Below are 24,099 nucleotides of genomic sequence, written 5' to 3'. Positions count from 1 at the left end.
TTATTAATTCTTGATTATTTACTCTGCTAGTATTGGGGATAGAACATGCATGAGATGTACAGTTTAGTGAAAAGATAAACAACAAACAAATATATAATGTGATATCCAATAAGGGCAGGGTAAATAGCTAGAGAATGACAGATAGGATTTTTTAGGTAAGTCATCAGAGAAGGCTTCTTTAAGGAATTGACATTTGAACAGAAAATTGAATCAAGAACATCAAAGATTTTTCTAATGTTTACCATTTGATCAAGCATACTCTAATCTAGGAATTCACCCTAAGCAGTATTGTTTAGAATAATTAAAAACTAAACAGTCTACAATGTCTAAAATAAAGGATCCATCAAAAAAAAGTTACAGGTAACTATTTTGTTGTTAAGAGATGTTCATCGCTAGCAGGATAGAGAGCACTACACGTATTATTATCTCTTCCTATTTTGTCTCATATGTGTATAGATGCATAGAAAATACCCAGAAGAGTAAGTCCAAATGTTAGAAGCAACTTTCTCTGTGTGTGGGAAATAAAGATTGGTTTGTTTTTTTCTCCTTGTGTTTCTGTATTTTGACATTTTCTACATTAAACATAGATTGTTTGTACAATCTAATCAAAAACAACAAACAGTTGTTATAGCTTGGGCTGTGTAGTGACTACAGTCCCATATAGGCTGTTCTTTTATTCCTGGTTGCTATGGACTAAGAAAATGATAGATAAATATACTTTTGTAGCCCAACTGCAGAGGTTACACATCAGTATTGAGAATCTCCGGGAGGAGAAGGACAGTAAAATCACAAGCACTCGAGATGAACTGCTTAGTGCCCGAGATGAAATTTTGCTTCTTCATCAAGCAGCAGAAAAGGCTGCCTCTGAGCGGGACATTGACATTGCTTCTTTACAAGAAGAGCTTAAGAAGGTGCGAGGTGAGCTTGAACGGTGGCGGAAAGCAGCGTCTGAATATGAGAAAGAAATCACGAGTCTGCAAAACAGTTTTCAGCTTCGATGTCAACAGTGTGAGGACCAGCAGAGAGAGGAAGCAACAAGGCTACAAGGTGGATAAATGTATTTTACATAAGCTCTAACCTCTTGACAATGATAACCATATAACTTGTAAAAATTAACGATCCAGGCTCTTCTTCTCTTTGATGACAATTGATTGTACAAAGCAATGTCTTATATTAGGGCTGTAAGAACTTCAGGTCTGCAAGTTCTAGAATAAACTAAATGTTTTATAATTTTATATTTTATTTAAATACTGTTAAAAATGATTTGTCTTATAAAAGTGAAGTGGGTAGGGGATTACAAAAGTTCAAAGTGATGGGGCTTCTCATGAGGTATAGATGCAGAGTAATAGGAATCTAAGAATAGCCATGTAAAATCTACATGTTTTTAAAGGGGGGAAAGTATGTTGTTCTCTGAAATTTTTCACCTTTTTTTCTCTTAATTATTGAAGTTATGTTCCTATGTTAATGAATATGTTTTGGGATTCTTTTAGGTGAACTAGAGAAGTTGAGAAAGGAATGGAAATCATTGGAAACTGAATGCCATTCTCTAAAAAAGGAAAATGTTTTGCTATCATCAGAACTGCAGCGGCAAGAAAAAGAATTGCACAAGTATGCAAGAACTCTTTTTAGCTTTGAAATATTTCTTTATCTTACATTTTAATCTAAAGTTAATTTAATTTTGATACTTAAATATATTTTTGGAGAGGAATGTTCAGCCAGTCTCATTTTGGCTGTTTGGCAGGTTAACCATGCTACATGACTACTTCAGCATTTTTTTTCTACCACCATTATGATACACATTCTTTCCTTTTGGTGTACTCATGGAATATAGGTTCATTAAATGCTCCCTCCCCCAAAAAATATTCCTAAATGAACAGCAAAGATCTATAATTAGTGATTGAATTTGTCCTATAAACTAAATGATAATAAATTTCAAATACAAGTTTGCTTTCCTTTCACGCCAGTGATCCCTTCTTTTACAATAAGGATGATGAGATGACCATGACAAAGAATTTATACAATTAAAAGACACAAATTCAGCTTCTGGACTTCAAACAGGGTTACATAAAGAGTAATAATATATAAGATCAAGAATTCTCTAATCAGTTAAATCTTTCTAACATCCACTATCTTACATGTAAACCAATCAATGCAATTTATTTACTTCAACAGATTAGTGGAGTCCTGTTTTCCCACAAACATTTGTTGCAGAGTTCAAAATTTATTTTTCCTTGAAAATTTGATCTGTTCTATATTTTTATTTAAACAGATTTGTATTCTTATTCAGAATATGAAAGTAGTACCTGTTTATTATTGAAGCTACTCTTAATCCACCTCCTTTTCCCCAGTACACCAAAATGGAAGTCATTATTCTTGCTAGCCTTGTGCTTACCCTCCTCAAGAGCATTAAGGTTAGCAAAAAGTCATTGATCACCCTAGCTGGTTTGGCTCAGTGGATAGGGCTTCAGCCCTTGGACTGAAGAGTCCAGGATTCAATTCCAGTCAAGGGTACCTTGGTCCCAGGCTCAATCCCCAACCTTGGTCAGGGCTCATGTGGGAGGCAACTAATTGATCACATGGATGTTTCTCTCTTTCTGTCTCTCTTCCTCTCTCTAAAAATCAATGGAAAAAAATATCAGGTAAGGATTAACAAAAAAAGAAAAAAGTGCCCAGCTGGCGTGGCTCAGAGGTTGAACCTCTACCCATGAACCAGGAGGTCACCAGTTTGATTCCTGGTCAGGGCACATGCCCGGTTAGGGGCTCAATCCCCAGTAGGGGCATGCAGGAAGCAGCTGATCCATGTTCTTATTGATGTTTCGATTTTTTGTTGTTGTTTGTTTATTTAAAGGAAAGTGTGTGTGTGTGTTTAATATATTTTTATTGATCTCAGAAAGGAATGGAGAGGGAAAAAGAGATAGAAACATCACTGATGAGAGAGTCATTGATTGGCTGCCTCCTGCACAGCCCAGTGCCCCACAAAGGGGATCGAACCTACAGCCTGGGCACATGCCCTGACTGGGAATTGAAACGTGACCTCCTGGTTCATAGGTCGATGCTCAGCCACCGAGCCACACCGGCTGGGCTCTCATCAATGTTTCTATCTCTCTATCCTTTTCCCTTCCTCACTCTCTAAAATCAATAAAAACATTATATCCTATATAATAAAAGCCTAATATGCTAAGTGTCCGACCATTCGTTCGACTGTTTGACCAATCGCTATGACGTACACTGACCAACAGGGGGCAGACGCTCCGACCAGTAGGTTAGCTTTCTGCTGGCGTCCAGCCAATCAGGACTGGGTGAGACAGGCCAGACAGGCCCTGGAGCCCTCCTGTGGTCCCTCTCTGGCCCTGATCATGCACCAGTGGGGTCCCTCGGCCTGACCTGTGCCCTCTCACAATCTGGGACCCCTCAGGAGATGTCGGAGAGCCAGTTTCAGCCCAATCCCCACAGGCCAGGCTGAGGGACCACACAGGTGCACGAATCCATGCACCAGGACTCTAGTACATATATAAAAAGTCACAGAGTTTGGCCCTGACTGGTTTGGCTCAGTAGATAAAGCGTCAGCCAGCGGACTAAAAGGTCCCACGTTTGATTCCAGTCAGGGGCATGTATCTTGGTTGCGGGCACATCCCCAGTAGGGGGTGTGCAGGAGGCAGCTGATTGATGTTTTTCTCTCATCGATGGTTCTAACTCTCTTTCCCTCTCCCTTCCTCTCTCTGTGAAAAATCAATAAAATATATTTTTTAAAAAAGTCAGACTTTGGAATATTCATACTAGATGGTTGGTTAAACTGTCTGCCTAAATTCACATATACTATTTAAGACAAATTAATTTCTTAAACTTCTGGTTTAGTAGTTCTCTAAATTTATTTGGTAAGCCTCCCAGGCATACTTGTATTTAGAAACTAGGCTTTCTTCATAGGTTATTTTCTGCCATTTAGTTCCTGGCTGTATTGGCTTGACATCAGACCTGCCCCCTAAAAACCTGCCTAGCATACAATCAAAATGTGATTTACTAGTATACTACATTAGAGGCCCAGTGCACAACATTCGTGCACTGGATGGGGGGGTAGGGGGCAGGGGTCCCTCAGCCCGGCCTGCACCCTCTCACAGCCTGGGACCCCTCGGGGGATGTCCACTGAGGGGTCCTTAGCACTCCTGCCACCGCTGCTGCGCTCTCCAGCCGTGAATCCAGCGTCTGGCTGAGCGGTGCTCCCCCTGTGGGAGTGCACTGACCACCATGGGGCAGCTCCTGTGTTGAGCATCTGCCCCCTGGTGGTCAGTGCACGTCATAGCAACCGGTCGTTCCGCCGTTTGGTCGATTTGCATATTAGGGTTTTATTATATAGGATAGTACCTCAGTTACATCCTGAGTCTTATGATTCATCCTGAGAGGCATAAAACTATCATTTTGAAGACCTTATCCTCCTTTAGCTGTTTCATTTATATATGAGAACCAAATTATCTTTTTAATTGTTTTAAAGAGAGAGAGAGCAGAAGGGAGAGGGAGAGAGAGAAAGAGAGAGAAATATTGATTGTTGTTCCACTTATTTATACATTCGTTGGTTGATTCTTATATGTGCCCTGACTGGAGACTGAACCCACAACCTTGGTGTATTGGGATGATGCTCTAACTAAGCTACCCAGCCAGGTCCTGGAAGCCAAATTCTTTAACACAACTACACTATTCAGGTCTTTTGTTCTTTGTTGTCTGTGATGTAAAAGGAATTGAATAAAGAATTCCTGTTTATGCCTATCAAGCTGTTTTCCTAGTGTGTAAATTGTGGTTGTTTTTTTTTTTTAAAAAAAACTAAGTTTTAAAATTTAGTAATCATAGAATTTAAGCCAGAAAACAGCCTCAGAAATTGAGTTCCGTGGAGGGCACTGAGACTCTCCTTGTGTTATCTGTGTCTGTATAACATGGTGCCTGGCACAGATCTGAGAGCTCAGGAAATGCTTCCTCAGAGAATGGTATTATACCACTTAAGTGACTTGCTTAACATCCCACAATGAAATAGGGGCTCCAGCCTCCTGGTTCTTTGTCCTGTGCTTTTCCCCATTTTGGTGTGTCTTCTCATTTGAGTAGGTTTATCTTTACTTGAATTGGCAGTGACTTCTACACTGTGAGTTTCTATCCCCCATTCTATTTATCAAGTACTTAAATAAATAATAAATAGCTGAAGCACATGCTATTCTTTCCTGTAGAATACCTACACTGAATCTTTTTATGATAGTTAATATAATGTGATATAACAAAATATAGTCACCTTCTACTTCTATTTTTAAATTTCAACCTTTACGTGTATCTGATTATTGCAAATCGAACACAGCTTTAAACTTACTTGCATTCTTTAGTGTTTTGACACTTTTTTACTTACTGAAACTTTTATTTTTTATATACTTTTCTCCTCTGAAATCTACTCCATCCCTCCTAGTGAAATGTTTAAGGAATTGGACTTCCTGCTGTGTCTAGTTTCTACAAGAATAACTCTGTGAATATTTATCTTACAGTTCTCAGAAGCAGAGTTTAGAGCTTACCAGTGATCTCGGCATTCTTCAGATGACGAGGAAAGAGCTTGAGAATCAGATGGGATCCTTGAAAGAACAGCATCTTCGGGATTCAACTGATTTAAAAACTCTTCTCAGTAAGGCTGAAAACCAAGCAAAGGATGTACAGAAAGAGGTAAAGCGGAAAGACATTATAAGCCCCATTATGGTTGGACTTAAAGCCAAAAGCAAATCAGATATTCATGCTAGTTAGAAATCAAGTTACGTTACCTGTCACGAAGTTGATGCTTGGAACATCTCTGCTTGGTGATCTCTAGCTATGTATCATGGTCCATAGATAGAGAATTTATATTTAGGCCAAACCGTTAAAAAATATAAATATTAAAAATTTTTCTGTACCCGTTAGTTGACCTATATGAAAAGCCCTTTGTACCAAATCACTTAACCCTCTCAAAGATAGTATCTTACTTAACTTAGAATACTTTGGAAAATGCTCAGCTGGTGTGGCTCAGAGGTTGAGAGTCAACCTATGAACCAGGGGGGTCACAGTTCGATTCTCAGTCAGTGCACATGCCAGGGTTGTGGGCTCAATCCCCACCCAATGTGGGGCATGCAGGAGGCAGCCCATCAGTGATTCTCCCTCATCATTGGTGTTTCTATCTCTCTCCTCCTCTCCCTTCCTCTCTGAAATCAATAAAAATATATTTAAAAAAAGGAAGAAAGAATACTTTGGAAAGTAAAGTGAGGCCACACCATAATGCTGTTTAAACTCCTCAGGTGAAACTGGCCTGAAAAGTACTTAAAATTCACCTAATAGCCAGCCAGCCAAACACATATTCTATGACCTTTGACTTTCTTCCCACAACCCACATCTCATTTTCCCCTTCTTCACAAATATGCATGCTCCCGTTTCACGTCATTTTGCTTAAAACCCTGACTTGGTAGCTTTTTTTTAAAAAAAAATCATGTTTAAAATGGTGAAGGTTGACTTCGGAGCAGAGACCCCACCCAGCCTCTTCTGAGCAAAGACTTGAAGTTGACAATGCGGCGGTAAGAGCTGTGTTCAGTCCTACTGGCCTTGTACTCCTGGCCTGCATTGCCTCCTGACCAGCTCTGGGCATGGAGAAGGCTGGTGCATTTTGATCTACTTACTGGTCAGGGCCCACCCCAGTTGTAGACTCTGTTAAACAAAGGATTCGTTATAAATAGAAGGAAGTTAAAGACAGTTCTCTGTCTTTAATAACGAATTTTCCCAAAATTGTTTTTAGAAAATCTGTTTAATCAATGCAGTTTTCCTTTGCACTTTCCTTTCCTTGTAGTTTCCTGAACTTGGAAATGATTATTGTTCTGTCTTCATGTTTATTTCTAAAGGAAAAAAAACAACTGTAACAGTATATGTAGCCATATTGATTTTGTAATATGTTCATTTTTATCCTCTTGCTAAGGATATGTGTTTGGGGAGAAATCCCATTTTATTTAGTTCGAACACAAATTTTGTGCCAAAGTAAATACCCAAGTATTTAATACTGTAAGCACTTTGTGTTCTTCCAGTCCATATGCCATAATTCTTTCAAAATCTGGGAAGAATGCTGTGGTTGGAAGATGATTCTGTTGTATGTTACTATGAATGCATTACCGTTTTGTTGCATTATTTGTTTGCCTGTTTTTGGTTACCGAGCCATCAGTGCAAAATGCTTTAACTGTTTTCCACAAATGGCAGTGGCATGTTGTCACACATCTAAATTGTTGATAGCCTTTGGATTGCATTAAATGCAACATATTTAAAAATATGTCTGATCTTGTCAATATGTTTCTTTTCTGTTTTCTTGTTCATTGTTTTCCATTGTGAAATGATGTGTAGTCATCACACTTCTTTGTAATGTAAAATTGCTTCTCTTTCTGTTTGTTCTGATGTCACTTATTGGATACTAGTCTGTAACTAAACTGTTCTTTACTGAGGTTCTTATATCTGTGTAATCTGTTGCAAATGAATTACTACCTTTTATTAATACATATATATTCTTCCCTTTCAATATCCCCCTTTGTTCTCCTTTCTCTCATAGAATCATGAGTAGTATCATCATTATGTATCTTCAGCACTGTAAAAGGCTAAAATATTATCAGCTAATAAGCAAGGTTATTTAAGAAGAAAACCAAAAGTGTTGGTAATATTGTGTGGTATTTCCCTTTTAATCAGAACTGAGCTCATTTCTCACCTCTGAGTTAGAAAGCAAGATAGAGCAAAAGTGATATCCAAGCAAGATATGAAACTAAGATTGCAGAAGGTGACCTTTGTTCCAACAATTAAACTTTTACATGTGGCAGCTTTTATTTGAATAGTTAACAAAAAACAAAATACATGAGAACAGTACATTTTACCCTCAGTATTAAGAGAAAAATAATGGTATATCATCTTTATATTTGTCTTTAAAAAGCATCTACATATTTTAATTTAGTAGGAATATCTATGAATTTATAATACATTGAATATACAAGTCACCTTGCAAAGACTAACTCAGCAAAGTTGTTTGGCCTCACCATCTTGTCCTGAGGCCAGAGTTCTTCCTACCCCTCTCAAATGCTGAAGGTGAACAGCCGATCTTCTGACTGAGCTGCTTTCCTGTCTTTCAGCTTCACAACTCCTGGAACGGAGAAATGGCTAAGTGCTTTGGTGTGAAGGGCAGGCTGGATGTGAAAATGGTGGAAAGGGAAAGTAAGGGAAAATTTAGGTCAGCAAAGCACTTTTCATTTCTGCTCTATTACTCACTGTTAAGAATCAGATCGTTGAGAATTGATTATGTTCTAAGGCACAGAGACTAGTCTAGGTACACTGAATTTGCCTTGGCAGCCTGCCCATAACCTGCCTTCTGGAAGGAAGTCCACAGACCCCACACAAAAAAGCTGTCATGAAGTCCATGAATCTTGCTCCTTAATTCACTCTCTGGTATATTATCTGGACTTGTTCTGGGGACTTTGGTAGGTAACAAGGAGCTCCTTTCATATTCTACCTCCTTCTCTGTACACATATCTTCCTCCCCATTTTCTGGTGACTTTTCTGCTGACCCTAAGCCTCCTCCCCCCACCTCTTCTGACTGATGTTTTTATACATTTTTACTCTTCTTAAGTTATTTACCTTTGGGGTGCATAGTGATAAGCTCCAAGGTAATTGCATTTGGAATTTCTAGCATATAGACAGAAAGGATTAGAAACTTTCCAGCCTCATGGGCTATGTTTAGGGAAGAGGAGAGACCTTTCTGGTATGGCAGACCCATGGTATATTTATTTTCTACTCAGCCTTTGTCTTTCTTTCTTCCAAAATCTTCAGAGATGGCAGAGTGGGGCAGCGGAGGCCGAGACAAAGGCACAGCCAGCAGCAGAACAGTCTTTACTCTTTGGGAGCCCAGCTTGCATGTAAGATGCAATATCTAGAAGTGGAACCAGTCTAGAATTCCTGCCTCCCGGGGCATTTAAAGTAGGGGCAAACCATACTGCATTTCTCATTGACCTCACCTGTGTTTTTGAGGGCTAGCTAGTGCATCTGAAAATTATATACTGTGAACTGTTTTTCAGAGCAGGAAGTAGTTTGTTTCACTTTTCTATAGACATTTTTCTATAATGTCTATCAGAAACACATTTTTAAAAATTACTTTCAACTGATGCTTATAAGTTTAAGTTGAGAGATAGAAATGTCCCTACTCATAGTGGTTGGTACCTTAGACCAGCGGTCACCAACCTTTCGGACCTCACGGACCACCAATAGTCTGCAGACCACCGGTTGGCGACTGCTGCCTTAGACACATTTCTTTGCTTTATTTGCCTAGAAATTCATTTACCCGGAACATTTTCATAACCTGTGATGCTGGATTAAAGGAGGACTAATGGGAATTAATACTTTCTACTTCACGACTAAAATAGCTTGGCTGATATTGCTTACCAGGATATAAACTCATACTTTCTAACCTTGCCATTTAATTAAGCTAAGGAGTTTTTCTTCACTTGTTTTCTTTTGCTCAGTTTGAAATTTTATTTTTCTCCTCTAACTCACTTAATGGAAAAAGTGACCCTTTATATTAGAAACAGATGACACACTAGTGACGTCTCTTAATTTTTTTTTAACTTCAGAGCCAGAAAATTCTTACATAGAATCAAGTTAACATTAAAGACTTCTTATTATTAGTGTAAATGATTCTTATCCTTCTTAAAACAAAAAGTCTTGACTTTGGTGTTGCAGGTGACTAAATAGGGTCTGATATATAAGCCTGACTAGAACCATAACTTCATACCCATTTAAGTTGAGTCTGCACACTCTTTTTTCTTTGCCTTTAGTATGAAAAGACACAGACTGTACTCTCAGAACTGAAGTTGAAGTTTGAAATGACTGAGCAGGAAAAACAATCAATCACAGATGAGCTCAAACAATGTAAAGACAACCTGAAGCTGCTCCGAGAAAAAGGAAATAATGTAAGTCTTTGCAAACTTGGCTTAGCTTTGATTGAGAGGCAGGTGAGAGCCCTGAAATCGATTCTTCAGAAAATTTTATTACTGATTTGAGAAACTAAGGCCTACAATACACATGAACTAAACTTTTCACTATGAAATGCCACGATGGAATCACTGTGTTGTCAAAATTTTTAGTTAAGAATTTGCCCCTTTAACCTATACCTCTAGAAGAGCCTGAGGACTGCCCGGAGCAAGAACCTTGTTTGCAAGAGAATAATTACCTAAGAACTGTCAGCTTTCCCCTGATGAATCTGAACTCTGTCCCACTTTCTGGCTCTTTTTTTTCCTGGCTCGGAAATGAAGCTTTGTACCACCAGAGTCCCACCTAAGAAAGAGTAGTTCGTGTTGACGCCTTAGCATTTGGTTGTATCCAAAAATGGGAACTTTATTATGGTTTTTACTTTATACTAATAACTTTCTCACTAAGGCACATTCCTAAAAAACTTAGAGTCTTTTTGGCCTCCCATAAATGTTAGGAAATATTAAAGAGTTTCTGTAGGGCTATGTGTGTGCATGTGTGTGTGTGCACACGTGTGAAGTTGGAATGTTTTAGTATAAACTGGGTTTAATAATATTAATTTGTTTTTCATTTGCTAGAAAGGCAGATGGTCTTTAAAAAGATGTGGTACTAAATAAATGTTGTGTTACATGTTTTGGTGATCATTGCCTTTGTGGGACCTAACTGATAGATGATGTTCAGTGTGGTTGAATGTGCTGTGACTTACTTCAGACCTTTGCCATGGCTTGGACACTGCGGGAGACACACACTTCCTGCAGAGGAAGGCACTTTGCTTAACTCGCAGCACAAGTGCAAAAGAGTGATGTTGCATGGCCGTCACAAAATGCTCATGAGTTGTGTCCAGCTGTCCTTCCTTTGCCAAAGAAAGTCCTAGTTTTTTTTTTAAATAAAGGCATGTGGCTTAGTTAGAAGCCTTTTAGAAGTTGATGAATGGGGTCTGGAGGCTGTATGCTAAGCAAAAATAGAGTGCATTTATTTTGAAAATATAGATTACAGAACTCTTCTAAAATCAGATCATAATGGTTTGATTCCAAGTTTGATTACTCCTGTCTTTTATGTTAATTCATATCCTTCTGAGTATGGAATTTCAGTCTACTTTCTACTAAATTAACCTATGAAGACATCTAGCATAATCAGAATGGATTCCCTGCACCATTTAGAGCCTTTTGTAAAGTAACCTTGTTATTATTATTTGTAGTTGTACAAATAATTTACCTTAAGGGTGAATTTCCTTTTATTTATGATATGGACGTGTGGTACTAAAATGTTATTCTGTAATAACACTCATTGTGGTAATTTCCTCCTAATTTAATAATTGTTTATATTTGGTAATATAACCCAAAGCCCTGAGACTTAGCTGCCTGTCTTCATATACCAAATGATTTATCATACATATGTCAGCTCTCTTATTTGGTTTAGAAAACATGCATAGGGCATTTATTTTTAAGCTTCAAAGCAACAGCAAAAGAGTTTTGGTTTTTTAAAGAAAGGTTTTGATGGAGAGATCAAATAAATTTTAGCCATTTGCAATATACTCATGTCAAATAATGGATTCCAAGTATGAAGCACAAATAATGTACTGTCAACCAGAGCATCAGTTGTTGAGGTATTGTCATTGCTCTGTCTTAACATACTGCCTTTGATTAGGATGTTAGGGACACCCACATTGCCCATTCCTCCAGCTGTTCCTCTTAGGCTGCAGTTTGTCAACTTACGTACCACAGTCCATCATTCTGGATTGTATTAGATGTCTTTAAAATGTTGGAATCAGTGCAAAACCTGAGTGCTAAAACTGCTATTACCTCAGTCTTTCTACCCTTCCTCCCACCCCCTTGGGGTCTAAATCATCTTATCTGATTTTTTATAGCATAAAATGATTTTAATATCCCTTCCCTTCTTTAGCCTTCCATATTACAACCCGTCCCAGCCGTATTCATCGGCCTATTCCTGGCTTTCCTGTTTTGGTGTTTCGGTCCATTGTGGTAGAGAAAGGTACAAGCACTACTGTTGAGTCTTGTCTGTTTGTCCCCGTCACCTGTTTGTACCATATTTGTAATATAGTGCATGGCAAAACCACACGGGTATTTTGTTACCTGAAGCAAACCCTTCATTTAGTATGCCATGTATTGTGTCATTTGAATGAACTGAACAGTCAACTAATCATGTAACATTTTGTCTTGTTTCCTTTGTAGTAATGCTAACAATGAATTAATTCCAACCTAACCAGTTGTTAATATTTTGCCTTTAACTGAGTCTTTGTCTCTAGCAAACTGGAGTAAGCTATGAATTTCTGCAATATTAGTACCCCTTCGCAATTACATTTTTAATCAAACTTTAATGAGAAATGAAGAGTTTGCCTCTTTGAAGTTTTCAGCCAGCTTTCTTTCCGCTCCTCCCTTCCCTCTTCTTTCCCATAGTGTAGAGTTTCTTTGTTTCAATCCTTGCCTATATTTACACTATGGCTATGAAGATGAAAAAGGATGAGATTAACATAATGGACCATTGGCTCACAATCTCAACCCCAATGTGCATTTACTTAGGGGAATAAATTTACCCCATATCTTTCTGAGCCCTGATCTGCAACATTAGAATATTTCCTTAAAAGTCAACTTTCTTAATAAAAACACTAGTAAAAATAAAGCTATCAACCAAAAAGCAAGTTGATATTATAAAGACCTCTGAAAGTTAACAGGGAACAGCCCATCCATGTTTGCCTCCAATAGGCATGCATGTTAGTAGATCATATGAGATGATCACATGACATTATTACACTGGACATGGTCTTTACCAAAAGTATCAGACAGGCAGAGTCCCTAAGTAGCATTTCCCATCTTGAACCCCATCTGATTTTGTCTTATGTGGTTTCAAATTCGAGCATCAAAGCTTAGACCATTTTCTTTCGATCACCTTACTGACCAGCCTTTTGTATAAAACTACCCTACCGTGTGAGTCTGGTTTTTATGAAGAAATAAACACTTTAGGCAGAAACATACTCCAGGCATCTGTGTACATCAGTTAGCTGTAACATATGGGTACTAGAGTAAATAAAGCAGGCTGAGCCCAGAGGGTTTCTTAGAAGTCACTGTTGGGTTTTAGCTGTAACAAAACTGAAAACTGCCCAGGACTTACCTGAGATGTATCGGGCTTCTACACAGTGGTCCTCTAAAAGAGTTCCTGCTGTTATGGCTCTCCTCACACCTGCTCTCCCTCACCTTTATTTCCAAAATGTTTTCTTACGCAAAGATAAGGTTTTTCTAATAATCTAAATATTCAGGACTCTCTGGAACCCAAGGGGTTAATAGGTATGAAAAGAGAGGGGAGAATGTGATATTGACTCTTGGTTTCTTTCCACACAGAAACCCTGGCCCTGGATGCCCATGTTGGCTGCCCTGGTTGCAGTAACAGCCATCGTGCTGTACGTGCCAGGTCTGGCCAGAGCTTCTCCATGAGAGCGTTTCTTGAGTCCGTACACCGTCCTCCCTCTAGAAGCTGGCATCACACTCATGCTGGGGACAAACAGAACCATTTTCTTCCTTTTTACCTCTTAAAACAGCAGACAGGAGTGCAAGAATACAACTGTAGGGTCATTGCTTTAAATTATATAAAATGTATCTGTCTATAAAGAGAATATAAAATTGTGACTTTATTGTAAGCAATAACTTGCTTGCAATTTTTCATGTAATTTTTAAATTAGTATGTTGGGGTTCTGAATATTATGGTGGCCTAAAGTAGGCTTCTTGGTACACCAGATTATTTATAACATTAAATTTATGGGTATTTTACTCTGAATTCTAAAGGCCAGATAATTCATTTTTCTGATTCATTAATTACCCAAACCAAACAACCGATGTATACATGGGAAGAGAGGCCCTGTGTGCTCAGTGCCTATCAGTTTAAAATATATGCACATATATATATTTTTTACATATTTACGCCATTTTTACTTGTTATAAAACCACTGAGCTATTGGGAACAAGACTTAGAGACAACTCTTTGTGTGGATTTTTTTTTGTTTGTTTAAGGAGAAATAATACACTTGGAAAGTATTCTGCTCTAGTGATACTTTGGGCAATATGTGCACGCTTGTTTAGCCTTAATGTGACTTGACGATGTGGAGGACATCAACTTTGAAAATCTTTCCATGAGAGTATTTTCTCAAGCAAACTGAATAATTTCTGGAAGCAAAAACATAGTAATTATATAATTTCAGTGCAGTAAACCAAACTGTTGAGTCAATTGGAATGTAATTTATTAAACCTCATGTATTTAAAGAGATATTTTCTTTAAAGCCAAGTTACTTTTTCATATACAGCATTTTAGGAAGCATGATTTTTTTTTCTATCATCTCTTCCTCCAAAGCATGTTTAATTGAAGAAAGAATTAATTTCTCTTTAGATAAGCTTTTACTGACTTAATTTGATTATGGTATTTCAAAGCTAATTCATGTTCGAAGTATACTGTTGTTACCTACCAACAGATTTCCTGGTTGGGTATGCAAATGGTTATTTTCTTTTAATTGTTAATTGGTATGTTCTGTTAATGAGAAGCACTATTCCCAAGATTAATAGCGTTCCAGGCTCAGTGAAGCACCTAAACACTGCTTGATATTATAAATTTAAAACACAGAGGTGGTTTTTTTGTAGCACCACAGTCATGTCAATAAAGTTTATTTAGATCATAGAATATCCTAAAGTATCGCATAGTTAAATTTTTCAGTCAATGAAGGCCAGGAGGCGATGTCAGTGAACTGGCTTGAATGTTCTGTGGCAATCCACAGGCCTAGCCAAATATTGAAATAGAAGTTTAGGATATAATTTGCCTTGTGATGTTTGGCAGTCATTGTTTGTACTTTAAAGGTTATGTTTTAAGCTATTCGGGATTGGCTGTTGGGAGGATCACTAGATTTATGGAGGAATTAGTCACAGATGACTTGTAGGAAATACTGTCATATATAGTTCATTTCATCATTTTCTGTTGCAGGAAGCCGCTCCACCACAGAATGCTAATATGCCAGTGGTACCCAGTACCTCTTGTATATAGGTTATTGCAAATATTGTTCTGAAATGCTTAACTTCAGAATTACATTTTTTAAAGTAAATAATTGTTTTAAATCTATTTTGTAAAGATATAAAGTACAATAGAATTTCTGGAGTACAGATTAAACTATTTGCACTAACACACGTGATGTGCATGATTTAATAAAATAACTTTACTCCCTATGCATTTTTGAGTTGGATATCATTGAAATTCTTAATGCTGACTCTACTACTGGATTGTTATTAAGTCTTTTCTTAAAATGACGCTTTGTGCAACACATATGTTTGGTGTTCTTCAGGGTTTAAAAGAAAACACTGAGCTGTTTCCTCTAGGTTTTATTAGCCTTTTATTTAACATAGTGCTCTAATTTTTTTTCTCTTTTACTATGGTTATTGTTAAAACATGGCTCACTTGCCAGACAAGTCTCTCTAAATGTAAAGTCTAGTATCAATATTTACTTTATTTAAATTGAATAAATGAGGTTTTGTAGTTACTGCCAGTTTTTCTTAAGAATATAAATGAGCCTATTCATAAGCAACACCTCCAGCTTTGTTTAGTTCACTTCCAGGTTAAATAAAGAGTATGATTATTCACTGGTAGTGATAGAGCCATTAAGAAATTTTAATCGTAGCCGTTAAGAATTGAACAGCTCTCTAATGATACATTAAAGCATTATACAAAGGCGCTACACGGCTGGGTCAGAAAATGAAAAGAACGTGGGGGTTTGAAGCTAAACAGAACCAAATTGGCATCCTGACTCTGCTTTTTATCAGCTGTGTTGCCTTGGGCAAATCATTTATCTTCTCTGAGCTTCCACTTCCTCCTTTATAAAATGGAGAGAATATCATCTATAGTTTTAGAGGTGGTATGAAAATTAAAAAGATGATGTATGTGAAATGTCATTTGAGTGCCAAATGAGTGTTTATGAGAATGTCATACTAGAAAAAATACTGCAATTATTTAAGTTAGGTGAACCATTACATCTGTTTAAAGTGGCTCAAATGTTGAGATTTTCTGTGTGTGGATGAGATATAACTGCAAAGTAATGAATCCGAAGAAAGCATCTTCACTAAGCTCTGTCCCCTTCATAGTTGTGTCTGGGAAGTACTATGCTTAGTTTGATAATGAGCCTACAACAGGAATGCCTGTTGTGGCCGCCTTCAGAACTACTTTGAGTGGAATGTGAAAACAAGTCACAGTGCTGAATAGTAGAGGCTTCCAACCAAAGCTAGTATTGATTTGCCTCACTTGATCTCTCACTTTAATCACCAAACTTGACCCCCAGTAACTTTTAGCTGCTTCCAGTGATTATATCTACTATCAAAAAGATGGAAATCTGGCCCTAGCCAGTTTGGCTCAGTGGATAGAGCATTGGTCTGCAGACTGAAGGGTCCCAGGTTTGATTCCACTCAAGAGCACATACCTCGGTTGCAGGCTCCCGGCCCTGGTCAGGACTTGTGGGAGGCATCCAATCAATATGGCTCTCTCACATCAGTGTTTCTCTCTGTCTCTCCCTCCATCTTCCACTCTCTCTAAAAATCAATGGGAAAAATCTCCTCCAGTGAAGATTAAAAAAAAAGATAAAGATAATAAATGTAACAAGTTAAACACACACACACACAAAGATGGAAATCTAAAGAGAAAAAAAACTGCATACAAAACAACTGTCTTAAAAATGTACAGCCTTGCTCAAAAAAATTCACTTCTGGAAATTTATCCTGAAACATAATTGTGTGCACAAAATTTTAACTACCATTTAGTATAGGATTTTTTTGGTACTAGTGATAGGTAAACAACCTAAATATCCAGCAAGTTAATACTGCCATTCTACACATTACTCTGCTTGTAAAGAATGTGGAGGGAGATAGTCATATTAAGTAAAAGAAAGGTTAGCAGGGTAGAATAACCCTGGTTTTATAAAGAAATAATGCAGACATACAGGATATGTTTCTAGAAGGCGGACTCAAAGATTTATACCCAGGCCACAGTAGTGCTTCTGTCTCTATGATCATAGGTCAATTCTTTTCTCCTTTTATGACTTCTAATTTATTTTAATATATGTTGCTTTTGTAAATTTTTAAAAAGCTGTTTGATTTTGCTTTGAATTAGAAATAAAAAGAATTTTTCAGAATTCCAAATTGGTTTCCATGATTAAATGAGTAAGTAACTTGTCAAAGTATCTGTATTTATTTTTTTAAATATATTTTTATTGATTTCAGAGAGAAAGGGAGAGGGAGAGAGAGATAGAAACATCAATGATGAGAGAGAATCATTGTTCTGCTGCGTCCTGCATGCCCCCACAGTGGGGATTGAGCCTGCAACCCAGGCATATGCCCTGACTGGGAATCGAACTGTGACCTTCTGGTTCATAGATCAATGCTTAACCACTGAGCCCCGCTGGCCAAAGTATCTACATTTAAAGGGGCTAGTGTTCATTTGCACTTAGGAATTCTGGTGTGTTCATTTAAAAACCAGTCTTACAATTTGAAACCTGGTTTGTATACATGTACATAGAACGTTGGAGGAGGTCTTAGCAACCCATTCTCACCTTTATGCCAATTAGGGAAAAAGTTCAGATAATTTTTTACTCTAAGTCAGAATGATACTTATAAAGTTGAGAAGTAAGATGATTATTGTTTTGCTACTCCACATTGTCTCCAAGCTTCAATGGTTTCATATCCATTTCCTTAGCAAATAATATTGTCTAATGGGCGACACTGTACCAGCTCCTGGCAATACTCAGTCCCTGTAGAGGGGGGATACAGGCAAGGAAGCTGGCAGTTACAATAGAGTGAACTAGACGACACTGGAGCCTGTGGAACCATGGAAGAGGCTGATTCTTTCTCACCTTCAACCACCCCACCATCCAAGCCAGAGATGCTTGGCTGCAGAGCCAGAGGTGAATTTTCCTTCTCCGTAGTCTGGGGAACAGGACGGGTTTCCTCTCTCTCTCTTTTAAAATTTTATTTTTTTTAATTAATGTATTGATTGGTTGATTAGTTTTAGAGAAAGAGGGAGGGGGAGAGAGAGAGGAACATCGATTTGTTGTTGCACTTATTTATGGGTTCCGTGGTTAGTTCTTGTATGTGCCCTGAATGGGGATCAAACCCGAAACCTAGGGGTTTCAGGACAATGCTCTAACCAACTGAACTACCCCACTTATTTTTAATTGAAATAAGTTTACTTAAACAACAAGACATTTGACTTAAGGGAAAACTATCTAGAACTCTTTTAGAGTAATTTGTTCCTACTTAAGGACAGATTGTTCTACATGTAACAGCTATGTACAAAAATGTTATAAAATTGCCCTTGATTTTGCAATGATAAGTGAAAACATTAAAATTTTTCAAAGGTGTGCAAGGATTTTTATGTTTTTTTTTTTTTTTTTTTTTGTTAAACAATGAGAGCAAAATAACTTACTGGAATACAAACAGCTGAATGAGCTGCTAATGGAGAAGGGGAGTATTTTCATAGAACCAGTATTTTTCCCCATCCCATCTCCATTTGATGTCTATCAAAACATACCATTAACACCCAGCCAGTGTTGCTCAGTGGTTGAGCATCGACCTAGGAACCAGTAGATCACAGTTCGATTCCCAGTCAGAGCACATGCCCCAGTGGTGGGCTTGATCTTCAGTAGGGGACATGTGGGAGGCAGCCAATTGATGGTTCTCTCATCATTGATGTTTCTATCTCTCTCCCTCTCCCTTCCTCTCTCTGAAATCAATAAAAACATTTTTTTTAAAAAGTAAAAAAAAACAAAAACGCACATACCATTGGCCATTTAGTTTTAAAAATGCAAATGTTTGTGCACATACATCAGTTACTTTATGTCCAGTAAAGGGATGGGGAAGGGGAAAATGAAAAAAGTGAAAACTATACTGTAATAGGATGCAATGGAATCAAACTCGTTGCAGTTTTATTACTCCACGAGTTCTGGAGTAAAGTAGCAGTTCCCCTTTTAGTAGACACCTCCCGTCTGCTGCAGGAGCACATCACTTGTACCTTCATCCTCCATGTCCAAGTGTCCAAGTGTCTGTTTCATTGATTGGCTGCCCGTCAAATCGGAATCGCATCTGGCTCATTGACAAACCCTGTTGTCCACAATAGGCTTTCATTAGTTTGCTAAGGGGTGTGTGCCTCTTAATCATAAACTGCACCCCAGAACCATCCTGCCCCGCGGGCCACCTTCAACTCAATATGATTGTTGTTCTCAGACTTTATGAGTCTCCTCAGCTGCCGCTTCACAGATGAGGTGCCAAGTCCGCACCAAACAAGCACATAAGCAGCACCAGGAGCTGCAGAAGACGGAGGTGGCCAGGACTGGTTTCTCTTGAAGTACCTGGTTTTGCAAATGATTAAGATCTGAGGTTGATTTTCCTAGAATCATTGTGATTGGGAAGCCAATCATGAGAATTCTTTTAAAAGATATTAGCTTGTAAGAACATGTAATAAATAACTTCAAAATGCAATGAGTATTTAATTTTAAAGCGAGCCTTTAACATTTATGTAAAACTTTTTTTGTACTCATTCAATAGAAACTTATCTGGCCACTGGGTAAAGCTAGCAATAAAACTACTGGTCCGCAATGTGTTAAGAAACAAAAGACTCAGAACCTTTGACCCTCTCCCTTATCTGCCTAAACGAATTAAGATTTTAAAAACCTGCTTCAGGCCCTGACCAGTGTGGCTCAGCTGATAGAGCGTCTGATGCACCGAGAGGTCCCAGGTTGGATTTCAGGTCAGGGCACATGCCCAGGTTGCAGGCTGGATCCCCAGTAGGGGGTGTGCAGGAAGCAGCTGATCCGTGTTTCTCCCTCTCCCTCTCCCTCTTCCTCTCTCTAAAATCAATAAAAACATGTTTAAAAAAATAAAAACCGCCCTGACCGGTTTGGCTCAGTGGATAGAGCGTAGGCCTGCGGACTGAAAGGTCCCAGGTTCGATTCCGGTCAAGGGCATGTACCTTGGTTGTGGGCACATCCCCGGTGGGGGGTGTGCAGGAGGCAGCTGATCGATGTTTCTCTCTCATCGATGTTTCTAACTCTCTATCCCTCTCCCTTCCTCTCTGTAAAAAATCAATAAAATATATTTTAAAAAATAAATAAATAAATAAAAATAAAAAAATAAAAACCTGCTTGAGGAAGGGAGCCTTAGCATACTTACCCTGACATGTCTGAATTGAGTGTGGCAGACAGGGAGAAATCTAGCAAAGCTTGTTTGTTGGACTCCCCTCTGTGTCCCATTGTTTCTGGCACATTTGTTTACCACATGTCTGCTCTTTCTCATCCACCAGTGAATTGCCCACTTTCCCTCTGAAGTCCCAGACCCCTGCCCCCCTTCTTAGTCCAGATGGCATAGAAGACTCAACTGCCCAATGTGACCTTGGGTTTCATTCTTACGGAACCCCCGCATGTACATATGTAATAAATTTTTGACATTTTCTGTTCATCTGTCTCATGTTAATTTATTAGTCCAGCCAGAAGAACTTAGAAGGGTGGGAGAGAAATTATTTTTGTGTCCCCACACCTTGTATCATTTATATTGATTCCAAATGAGTTATAGAAAGTCCAAAACAAGGAAATGCATTTCTTTGGATGAATTATCAAGTTTGTGTGTCCTGAAGATAGCTGTCATACCTACAATTTACATTTAGAAGTGTTTTTGCTTTTTGGTTTTGGTTCCTCTTCACCAGAGGATACTTTTTACATTGCTTTTTAGAGAGTGGAAGGAAGGCAGGGAGAGAAGTGGGGGGAGAGAGAAAAAGATCCATGTGAGTGGGGCACATCAACTGGTTGTCTCCCACATGAGCCCAGACCAGGGGCTTGGAGTGAACCCACAACTGAGGTATGTGCCCTTGACTGGAAATCCAACCCAAGACCCTCCAGTGCTTGGGCTGGCCCTCTTGCCTGGAGTGGAGGTAGGAGTAGGGATTGAGTGCATATGAGCCCAGTGGAACTTTTTAAAAATATGTATATTTTTATTGATTTTAGAGAGAGGAAGGGAGAGAGAGAGAGAGAGAGAGAAACATCAATGATGAAAGAGCACCATAGATCAGCTGCTTTCTGCATGCCCCTTACCGGAGATCAAGCTGACAACATGGCATGTGCCCTGACCGGGAATCTAACCATGACCTCCTGGTTCATAGGTGGATGCTCAACCACTGAGCAACACCGGCTGGGCAAATTTCAAGGCTTTTAATAAAGCTATAATGATTTAGAATATAGCATTAGAGCTACACATATATCAGTGGAACAAAAAAGCCCAGAAATCAATCAAGCATCTATGAAATCTTGGTACATTATAATAGAGGTCACATTACATTACAAATCACACGAAAAATAGTCCAATGAATAATTTGAGGAGAGTTGGGTTTCCATATGGAAAAATAAAAGCTAATCTCTATACCTTACACAAAAATAAATGCCAGATGAATTAAAGACAAACTATTAGCACCCTAGCCGGTTTGGCTCAGTGGATAAAGTGTTGGCTGGCAGACTGAAGAGTCCCAGGTTCGATTCTGGTCAAGGGCATGTACCTCAGTTGCATTGCAGGCTTGATCCCCCGCAGAAGGCAGCGATGTTTCTATCTATCCCTCTCCCTTCCTCTCATTGTAAAAATCAATAAAAACATTTTTTTTTTAATTTTAAAATAAACGATTAGGAAAAAAAGAAGGGAGGGACAAATAATTTTATGATCTTGGTATTGGGTCAACTTATGAAGGTAAAAATAAGTTCAACTATTTTAATGTTAAAAACTTGTACAGTAGAAGATATTTAATAAATTAGAAGACAAACTGGGGGATGTTATTTGCAACACATTTAACAAAAGATTACTTTCCCAAATTTACAAGTAACTACAATCTGGTAAGAAAAGGCCAAAGGAAAATGGTCAAAGGATATGAACGAGCAAGTCTCAGAAAAAGAATCCAGATAGCCAATAAAATATAAAAAGATTAAAATATATATATATAAAGATTAGGGAAATGCAAACTAAAACATCAATGAGATATCCTATAAAAATTGCCATGTTTATTTTGTTTTTACTTGTGCCCAGATTTCAGATGTTTTAAATGCATCTTCACATTTTACATATTGACGGCCTGACAATGCTACGTGCTTGTAAGTTTATGGAAAAACAGGAGTTATCATTTGTTGCAGGCAGGAATATAACTTGACATGGCCACTTGGGAGAGCAATTGAGCAATATTTAGTAAAGTTGAAAATATATAACACTTTGACCAATAATCCCTCTTCTAATGATATATATTAGAGAATCTCAGACGTATGTGTACAAGGATCTTTGTTCACAGAAGCATTCTATGTAATAGCAAAGATTTAGAAACAAATTAGAGGTCCAATGATAAGGAAAGAGATGAATTGTGGTTATGTATATGGCTATGTGATGGAACACTATACAGCAGTTAAAATTTATAAATGGGCCCTAGCCAGTTTGGCTCAGTGGATAGAGCATCAGCCTGTGGACTAAAAGGTCCCAGGTTCGATTCGGGTCAAGGGCACATGCCCTGGTTGAAGGCTCGATCCCCAGTAGGGGGCGTGCAGGAGGCAGCCAGTCAATGATTCTCTCTCATCATTGATGTTTCTCTCTCACTCTCCCTTCTTCTCTGAAATCAATAAAAATATATTAAAAATAAAATAAAATTAATAAATGGGTTTATGAGCATCAACTCTGCTAGAACTCAAACAATATTGAATGAAAGACAAAAACCACTATGTTTTCTATGTAGTGAAATTGTAACTAGTGACAGTAGGACTACTAACTTCCTATATTTGCTTCTGGGATGGTGGTGCAAGGACGTGAGATTCAGAGAAGCAAAGGAGGAACAGGGAAGGGACATCAGCTTTCACCGAGATGATGAACGCATTATTTACTTTTTAAAAAGCACGGGTGGCAGAATTTAACACTTGTTCATTTATGATGATAGGTACATGGATGTTTCTTATATTGTCTTCCATGCTTTGCATTTGAAGAAAAGAGTTCTGTTTCCATTAAACAGACTGTCTCTCTAAGGATGGTATATTTTAACTATACAGTGGTCCCTCTTATCTGTGGGAAATATGTTCCAAAATCCCCAGTTGGTGCCTATAAAGGCAGATAGTAACAAACCCTACATGTACTATGTTTTTTCCTATACCTGCATACCTAAGGTAAAGTTTAATTTATAAATTAGGCACACTAAGAGATTAGCAACAATAAAAATAAAATAGAACAATTATAGCATTATAGTAAAAGTTACAGTGAATGGCTTTGGGGCCATTAGTAAGTAAAGTGAAGGTTACTTAAACACCAGGACTGCAATTCTGCAACAGTTGATCTGATAACCGCAACAACTACTGAGTGACTAAGGGTCGGGGATCGCATACAGCGCTGATATGCTGGACTAGGGGATGATTCACGTCCTAAGTGGAATGGGGTGGGACGGCTCAAGATTTCATCATACTACTCAGAATGGCATGCAATTTATAACTTACAAATTTCTTCTGGAATTTTCCATTTAATATTTTTGGACACGCTTGTCCACAGGTAACTGAAATCTTGGAAAGTAAAACCATAGGTAAGCGGCAACTACTGTACAAAGTGCTATGACCAAAGTGTTAGTTCTGTTTGGACAGGTATAGGTTGAGTAACCAAAAATCACCACTTTTATTTTGCTTTGTATTGTGCCTGTAAAAAATAAGGTGTTTCAAATGCACTAATACCATCTTTTGAAACTTTTTCCTCAGAATACAGTACTGCCATCCTTGTGGACAAAGGACTCTATCCCATACAGGCTTTCAGCAGCTGGGCCTGAAGCAGGCTGTGGCAGTATTTCTGACAGTTGCCGCTCCTGCAGGAATGTCTGTAAAAGTGAGAAGTAATTCCTAATCAAGGGAGGGGTTTTGTTGTTGTTGTTGTTTTTGTAAGAGAACATTTATTGTGTAAATCACAGAGGTAGAAAAAGTAATTTTTAGCCGAAACCGGTTTGGCTCAATGGATAGAGCGTCGGCCTGCGGACTGAAGGGTCCCGGGTTCGATT

The 24,099-nt window shown here is 38.3% G+C and overlaps 2 protein-coding genes across 20 annotated transcripts in view; one reads left to right on the top strand and one right to left on the bottom strand.

Annotated features, from left to right (window-relative positions):
* SLMAP (sarcolemma associated protein) overlaps window positions 1-15,658 on the top strand; it is a 165,337-nt gene extending 149,679 nt beyond the window's left edge. For 11 of the 19 annotated variants that reach the window (XM_080675127.1, XM_080675122.1, XM_080675119.1 and 8 more), the window contains 5 exons: window positions 727-1,047; window positions 1,491-1,608; window positions 5,514-5,685; window positions 9,837-9,971; window positions 13,386-15,558. In XM_080675127.1, coding sequence (XP_080531253.1) covers window positions 727-1,047; window positions 1,491-1,608; window positions 5,514-5,685; window positions 9,837-9,971; window positions 13,386-13,478 — 839 coding nt within the window. In that variant the 3' untranslated portion in view covers window positions 13,479-15,558. Of the gene's footprint in view, window positions 1-726; window positions 1,048-1,490; window positions 1,609-5,513; window positions 5,686-9,836; window positions 9,972-11,931; window positions 12,022-13,385 lie in introns of all 19 variants that reach the window. The other 8 variants (XM_080675120.1, XM_080675116.1, XM_080675118.1 and 5 more) reach the window with 2 other exon arrangements.
* The window catches only part of DNASE1L3 (deoxyribonuclease 1L3), a 969,732-nt gene that overhangs the window by 732,129 nt on the left and 213,504 nt on the right, over window positions 1-24,099 (bottom strand). The gene's annotated exons all lie outside the window — the stretch shown is intronic.

The sequence above is a fragment of the Plecotus auritus genome (genome assembly GCF_963455305.1).
Source record: "Plecotus auritus genome assembly, chromosome: 6".
Classification (NCBI taxonomy): domain Eukaryota; kingdom Metazoa; phylum Chordata; class Mammalia; order Chiroptera; family Vespertilionidae; genus Plecotus; species Plecotus auritus.
Note: the sequence above shows the minus strand (reverse complement) of the source record. Positions and strands in the feature narration are given on the sequence as shown.